Source organism: Physeter macrocephalus, chromosome 14, assembly GCF_002837175.3.
Source record: "Physeter macrocephalus isolate SW-GA chromosome 14, ASM283717v5, whole genome shotgun sequence".
NCBI classification, from domain to species: Eukaryota; Metazoa; Chordata; class Mammalia; order Artiodactyla; family Physeteridae; genus Physeter; species Physeter macrocephalus.
Genome location: NC_041227.1, coordinates 89,311,590 through 89,319,463, shown reverse-complemented (window position 1 = coordinate 89,319,463; position 7,874 = coordinate 89,311,590). Strand labels below are relative to the sequence as shown.

General features: G+C 51.3%; 1 protein-coding gene across 3 annotated transcripts in view; it reads right to left on the bottom strand.

The window, feature by feature from the left end:
• Positions 1-5,239, bottom strand: part of DLG4 (discs large MAGUK scaffold protein 4) — an 11,077-nt gene extending 5,838 nt beyond the window's left edge. The window contains exons 1-7 of one of the 3 annotated variants that reach the window (XM_028499394.2): positions 5,124-5,239; positions 4,927-4,986; positions 4,599-4,723; positions 4,331-4,500; positions 4,089-4,225; positions 3,796-3,940; positions 57-352 (exon numbers count right to left, since the gene is read on the bottom strand). In XM_028499394.2, the coding sequence (XP_028355195.1) occupies positions 57-352; positions 3,796-3,940; positions 4,089-4,225; positions 4,331-4,500; positions 4,599-4,723; positions 4,927-4,956 (903 nt within the window). In that variant the 5' untranslated portion in view covers positions 4,957-4,986; positions 5,124-5,239. The remainder of the gene's footprint in view (positions 1-56; positions 353-3,795; positions 3,941-4,088; positions 4,226-4,330; positions 4,501-4,598; positions 4,724-4,926; positions 4,987-5,123) is intronic. The other 2 variants (XM_028499395.2, XM_028499393.1) reach the window with 2 other exon arrangements.
• Positions 5,240-7,874: the final 2,635 nt, after the last annotated feature.

Below are 7,874 nucleotides of genomic sequence, written 5' to 3'. Positions count from 1 at the left end.
GTGGGGGGGTGGGGGTGGGGGTGGGTGGGTCCGGGCAGGGGCTGGCCTTCCCTCACCGAGAGGATCTGGTCCCCCTTCCGCAGCTCCCCACTGAGGTCCGCAGGGCCCCCGGCCAGGATGAAGGAGATGAAGATGCCTTCACCGTCCTCGCCACCCACGATGTTGAAGCCCAGGCCCGTGGATCCCCGGTGGATCACGATCCGCCTCGGTTCTCGGGGGATGTCTTCCTCCCCGAGCAGGTCCTTGGCCACGGGGGAGTAGCGCCGAGGGGAGGTGGGGGTCATGGCTGTGGGGTAGTCAGTGCCCAGGTAGCTGCTATGACTGATCTCGTTGTCCAGGTGCTGGGAATAGGCTGGGGGAAGACGTGGGCGAAAGGATGAGATGGAAATGCATGGAAGAAGACAGCGCCCACCACCCCATCTCCTCCCTAGGGAATCAGCAGAGCCAGACTCAGGGGAAGGGCAAGTTACTGTGCCAGAGAAACAAGGCTGGGGTGGTAAAGGGGGCGTCAGGTCACAGCAATGTCAGGGGCAGGAATTCACAGGTGACGTAGGGGTTGGTGCTCCTAGGGGACAGTGGATCTGAAGGGTACGTGACCCCGGTATGGCAGAGATCACGGAGCCAAGGAGAATATTAATACCAGGCTTTTGGGTTTTTCGTTTGGTTGTAGCATCTCTCAAGTCCCTTCATCTATGAAATTCCTCTCCCTTTTTTTTTCCCCCTCTTGGCCATTCATTTGTTGAAAAAAACTAGGGCACTTGTCTAGCAGAATTTCCCACATTCTACTAGGGAAATTGTAACAGGTAAGTCACTGCTTGCATCCCTGTCCCTGGGGTGTTAACCTGCGCCTCTGCCCTGTATCTCCTGTACACTGGTCATCCGAAAAGAGACTCAAGTTCAGTTTTTGGCAAGAATATTTCATAAGTGGTGCTGCGTGCATTCTGCATCATGACAGGATGCAGTAATGTCCGGTTGCCTTTTCTTAGCTAAGACAAATTCGTAGGTTCAGGTATTGTCAGCCTGATCCATCCATTATAAAGTTCCCCATCAGGCTTTCACCTAAGAGTTTTAGCAGCCACTGATGATCGCTGCCTGGTCCTCAGAGTTCACTGGGGACAGCAAAATAGTGCTGATATTCTACGTTTTTTATTTTTTTTATTTTTTTTTGAGGGAGGAACATTTATTAGTGAGAATTTCGTCTGTAAAAAAGAACATTCCTGGGCTTCCCTGGTGGCGCAGTGGTTAAGAATCTGCCTGCCGATGCAGGGGACACAGGTTCGAGCCCTGGTCCGGGAAGATCCCACACGCCATGGAGCAACGAAGCCTGCGCGCCACAGCTACTGAGCCTGAGCTCTAGAGCCCGCGAGCCACAACTACGGAGCCCGCATGCCACAACTACTGAAGCCCGTTTGCCTAGAACCTGTGCTCCGCAACAAAGGGAAGCCACCACAATGAGAAGCCTGTGCTCAGCCACAAAGAGAAGCCACCACAATGAGAAGCCCGCGCACCGCAAAGAGTAGCCCCCCGCTCGTTGCAACTAGAGAAAGCCCACGCGCAGCAACGAAGACCCAATGCAGCCCAAAAAAAATGGATCCCGCGCACCGCAAAGAGTAGCCCCCCGCTCGTTGCAACTAGAGAAAGCCCACGCGCAGCAACGAAGACCCAATGCAGCCCAAAAAATAAATAAATAACTAGATTAAAAAAAAAAAAAAAGAACGTTCCCATATCAACCATTTGGTTACTCTAAGGTGCAGTTTGTACAGGAAGGGAGAATAAATGCTTGACTCTTTCCCTTTATTTGCCAGTTTTCAGAATGGATGAGTTCCCTAGCATCCTCTAAAGGTACCCAATTGTTTTGAAGTATCATTATAATCCTGTAGATTTTAACATATCTAATGAGTTTTGGTTGAATGGCCAGTTTCAACTTCACTTCTGTGTCTTTGACACGACCCTTTCATATCTTCCTTGCTTTCTAGCATGAAAGATGTTACAAGCTCATCTTGCACATTTCTTGCTCAAGATTTGGAATTCGCCCTTTCTCCAAGGAGCCAAGGTTCCTTATGGTAGGTTCTGGTGTTTAGAAACAAGACCATGTGATTTTAATATGGTCTTACTGTATGATTTCAGATTTGGATGGAGGAGTCAATCTCGTTTTTCTTTTCCAAAAATTTCTTAGCTATTCTCCCAAATGCATTTTTCCAGTTGGGGGTAGGGGGGACATTAAAATTCTGATGAGGACTGCATAAAATGTAGAGATTAACTTGGAGAAGATTGAGATCTTTAGCATATTATGTTTTTTGCGTCAGGAAGCACGATGTGACTCTCCAATTCTTCAGTCTTCTTTTATGTCCTTCAGTAAAGTTTCATCATTTTCTTCATGTAAATCTTACACACTTCTTGTCAAGCTTATTTTTCTAAGAATTTTATAGAGCTTTTCTCCTATGGCAGAAGGGATCTTTCTACCCATTACATTTTATGGCCACTTTCTTAACCCTACATATTATTCCTAAGTTCTTCGGTTAATTCACTTAGATTTTAATCTAGGTGGACAAAAGTATAATTTACAAATAAGGATAAGTTTGTTTCTCCCCTTTCAAATGTAACATCTGTTTATTTTTTCTCTTGCTACACTGCCTGAAAGCTCTAAAGCAGTGATTCTCAAGCAGGGGGATTTCGCCTCCCAGGGGACATTTGGCAGTGTCTCAAGACATTCTTGGTTGTTCTCACTGGTGGCGAGGGGTACCCTTTCATCTGATAGACAGAGGCCAGGGCTGCCGTTAAACATCCTACAGGGCACAGAACAACCCCCTACAACAAAGAATGTCAACAGTCCCAACACTGAGAAACTCCGCTCTAAGGCAATGTGGGATAACAGCAGCAGGAAGAGGCATCCTTGCCTAGTTCCTAACTTAATGTACACACTGCTAGGATTTTATCATTGTAATGTGTTCATTGTTAGTTCTTGATAACTATTCTTCAATCACGTTAAGGAAAATTCTTCTGTTCCTAGTATAGTAAGTTTCCCTCCAAAAATAGGATGATGAATTTCATCAAATGCCTTTTCCACATCTATCTGAAATGAACTTACCCTTTTTCTCCCTTAACTTTTTAATACAATAAATCATACTAAGAGGTTTCATAATATGGAACCACCTTTAATCCCCTGAAACAAACCCTACTTTGTAACAATGTTATTCCCTTAATATACCGCTGTGTTTGTTGTGCAGCTAAGTTATTAGATACTTTTACATCTCTGTTCAGAAGCAAAATTGTCCTATACTTACTTTCCTTCTTCTTCGTCTTCTTCTTTTTTTTTTTTTTTTTTTTTTTGGCCATACCGCGCGGCTTGCAGGATCTTAGTTCTGCGACCAGGGATTGAAGCCAGGCCACGGCAGTGAAAGCCCAGAATCCTAACCATTAGGTCACCAGGGAACTCCCTATTTTCCTTCTTTTATATAATCTTTGTGACCATTTTCAAATGCCCTCATAAAATGAAACGTGAGACATTTTATCTTTTCTTATATTCAAAAGGAGCATAAGAATTATCTATTCCATGAGGATTTGATAAAATTCGCCATAAAACCATCTGGGCCTTGTGCCTTCTGGGGGAGGAACTATTGACAATCTTTTCTAGTTCTTTGATGGTGCCCGATTTGCCATCTATTCTCCAACCACAGGAAGTGACAGAGGTTGTGGCCAGTTCAGGGGAAATATCTGAAGAGGAATGGTCACCAGGGATGTCATGGGGTGACTGAGATGGGGCATGGGCAGCTCTGGGGTTTGGAGGGCTCTCACAGGTTGTGATGTCTGGGGGAGCATAGCTGTCACTCAGGTAGGCATTGCTGGGCTTGGCCACCTTTAGGTAGACGACATCATACGTGTTCTTCAGGGCCGCCACGGCATCCTCATGCATGACGTCCTCCAGCCCCACACTGTTGACCTAGGGTCAAGGGAAGCAGAGCTCAGACAGAACCAGAAACATCCTCAAGACGGATGCACTGAGGGTGAGCCGACAAGGAAGCCTGGGCCTGCTCAGGACCAGTAGGCAAGACCTAAGTGTGGGCTAGAAAAGTGATGGGGGTCCTCACCGCCAGGATCTTGTCTCCAATCTGCAACCTCCCATCCTTGTGGGCAGCACCCCCTTCGATAATCTTGGTTACATAGATGCTATTATCTCCGGGGATGTGCTGGTTCCCTACACCTCCAGCAATGCTGAAGCCAAGACCTAGATGGAGGGGAAGGCAGAGGTAGGTGCCCCGGTGCCTGGGGGAGCAGCAGGCCTTGGGGCAGCGGACAGTGGGATGGGGGTGGAGACATAACGGGTTACTACCTTTAGGCCCCTTGATGAGCTTGATCTCCATGAGCTTCTCAGCCGGGGGCTTCCGGCGCATGACGTAGAGGCGGACGATGGAGCCTGCCTCTTTGAGGGCCTCCACCGCGGCTGAGTGGGTCACCTCCCGCACGTCCACTTCATTTACAAACAAGATGCTATCGTTGACCCTGAGGGCAGCAAAGTGGGCCTGAGCCAGGAGCTTCCTGCTGCCCTGGCCCTCCCTTTCAAGGGAGCCAGCATCCTAACCCCTGTCTCTTCTCCCCACCTGAGACGGCCATCCTGGGCAGCAGCCCCACCAGGAATGATCTTGGTGATGAAAATGGATGGGTCGTCACCGATGTGTGGGTTATCAGTGCCACCTGCGATGCTGAAGCCCAGACCTGAGTTACCCTGGGCAGAAGGAGGGGAAGAGGGTCAGCTCCCCTCACTGCCCACTCTAGACAGGGCAAGAGGGGAGGGGAGTGGGTCGGGGAGTTGTGACCAGAGCAGGAAGGGACAGGGTTAAGAGGCTGGCCACAGAGAAAACACGGGCACGGAGAGAAGCACAGACACGGAGCGAGGGGGGAGGACCTCGGATGGAGGAGCCTGCTCACCCTTTCCAGTGTGATCTCCTCGTATTCCATTTCCCCCTCCGTCCCGTTCACCTGCAACTCCAGCACGGGCCAGAAACACAAGAGCAGTGAGACAGACTTCCTACCTGAGAACCTGGCCCTACCCTGGCTGCTAGGACCCAGGCCCTCCCTGTCTCCCTCCTCTCTTCTGTAATGGCCACAAAATCTAAACAACTCACATATCCCGGGGCTTCTAGGGTATCTGTGTTGACAATCACAGGGGGAGAATTGGCCTGTGAGGGGAAAAAGGAGACGAAAAGTTGCCTGAACCTTGGCTCAAGAGGGAGCTGGTAACCAAGAGTCCCACCGGCCTGGCTACCTCCTCAGCCTCTTAACCCAGCCTGCTCTGCTACCCTTGACTCCCTGAAGGACCCAGCCTCAGTCCATGTTACATACACACACACATACACATGCTGGACCCAATTCTGCCCAGCCCATGCCCCTTGCATGTGGAAGGAGGTGTCTGAGAAGGAGGAAGAAAGAGACAGCCGGATAGGGGAGCAGCAGACGATAAAGGGTTGAGGGTTGGAGGAGGGGCACCATGGCGGGGGGAAGCGTCTCACCGGATGTAACACCACAGAGTGTTACATGCCTTATGTGCTACACAAAGACACCACAGGGCTTATGTCCACTGGGTCCTGCTCCCCCTTCCTGCCCCCATCCCTGTCCCTATCCGCCCACATACACCCAGATACCTTCATAACCCTCCCCCAGAGTTGCCCCTCATTTTCACACATTTGCCCTAAACCCTGGGCCCCGGGAATCCGGGGTTCCCCCAGATGCAGGCCTCACCCTCCCTCTCGCCCACCCACCATTCAATCTACTCCTTCCTCTAGGGACCCTGTTGCCTAGCAACGGTATCTAAGCCCAGCCAAGGCCTGGGGAGACCCACCTCCTGGAGGCCCCGTCGCCAGGACAACAGGAGGGGGAGATGGGGCGTGGCCTAAGGGCAACCAGATTCCCAAAAGCAGAAGGGATCCTCTAGCCCCGCCTTTCCTGACCTGGGCCCCGCCCCCCCGCCCCCCCACCGCCCCGTTAGCCCGGCAGAAATAAGTACAGGCTGAGGAGGACTGAGGGCGCAGCGCACCCTGAATAACTTCCCTTCCTCCCTCCCGTACGCCCCTCACCCTATGCAGTGCAAAGAACATCAGGAAAGGGGAGTGGTGAAAGACATCCGGGTCCTATCCTCTTATCTACTCTCTGCCCGCCCACCACTTCATCCGGGAAAGGGTTAAAGTGGGGTGTGCCCAGGTCCCTGACGTCAGTCGCCTCGACGCAGCAGGGTCTCTAGACACCAGGGCGGAGCCCGCTTTAGGCCGGTCCTAGGGGCTTCCCCAATTGCCTAGGCAACCGAAGCCACGTTTCCATGGCAATGGGGGAAGGCGGCCAAAAGCCTCCTTCCGGGGTCCCCAACCTATCTCCTCCTTAAACAAGTATTTATTTGGAGCCTACCAAGCGCGAGGCACTCATCACGGATTCCCCAGACTCCTCGCTCTCTCCTTCCAAAGGGGTCCCTCCTCTCTCCTACTGCTATTTGTCCATACTACACATTTTCAAGCTCTATAGTTGATTTCATATCCATAAATCTATTAACACCATCCTCCGACCCTTCAAATCTCAGCAGATGCTAACTGTCCAACCAATAGCCACTGACTGCTGAACTCTCATCCGCACGTCCATCCTCCATCCCGCAGCCTATCCTCAATCGCCATCCCCATCCTTATCCTAGAATTTCCTTTCCCAGGCCCCACCTTGTATCCGCAACTACCTTCATCTGTGTCCCCTCCCTCTCTCTACCCCACCCGATAACCTCCATCTACATCTCTGCCCCACCCTTCAATTCCCGTCTTCCATTCTCCATCCACTTCCCTGTCCGCATCCTCCCATCCGGGCCCATCCCTTATCAGTCTCCTGCTCTTATCCTCCACCTTAATTTCTGATTCCCCAGAGAGATCAGCACCACTCTCCCTTAGTTCATCCTCAAACCCTCAAGATTCTATGACCAAATCACAATCCTTCATTCTCAACCCATTCCCCCTCTCCTCTGAAAATTGAGGCTTCTCCTGTCCCCCAGCTCAGGCCTTGTCGTGGGACCTCCCTCCCACACTCATGGCCTCCAGCACTCTCTCCTTCCACTTCCTTCTGCTTCCTGGGCTCAGATTCCAAATCTCCCTAGTTCTGTACTAACTACCACCTTCTCTCCTCTTCTCCTTCCCCAGGGACTTAATGGCCCCATCTTGGGGGAAAGAAAACATCTCTAGTCTTCTTCACTCCTTGCAGCCCCCAGAGTTTCACAGGAATCCTCTGCACCATCTCCTCATCTCCAGAGCCTTCCTTTCCTTCCTCTCAATCAGCTCGACCTGCTGCCCTGATTTCAAAGTCTCATCCTTGTCTGTCTCCTGGCCCAGGACCTCTTACCCTTCTGTTGCCTCTCCACTTTGCTACCTGCCTGAGAACAGTCTTTTTCTCCCTCTCCAATTCCTCTCCTACCACATCCTTCTCACCCCAGGACCTACTGCTGCCCCTTCTCTGCCTCTTCATCTCTAGGCTCAGAAACCTCCTCACCATCTTCTTGGTGAAGTGTCAACAACCCCCCCTTCCCAGGGCATCCCACAAGATCCTAGAATCTCACCCCTGACCCCACAGTGTTCCCCTGAATCTCCCTGCTAGCCTGGTACACTCCTTCCTCCCCAGCCTGTGCCCCCAGAAGAGGAGATTGAGGGGGAAGAAGTTGGGAAGTGGCCTGGAGAATGGAAGGTCTCAGAAACAAGGCCTACCCAAGACTGGAGAAGGGAAAACATACTGTGAGCACAGAAGAGAAGGGGAAACAGGTGGTGGCGAATAGTAATGAGGGGACATGGGGCGGGGGGGGGGCAGAAAGAAATCTGGGTGGAGGTGAGAGCCCAAGAGGAGGAGAGAGGGGAGGCATA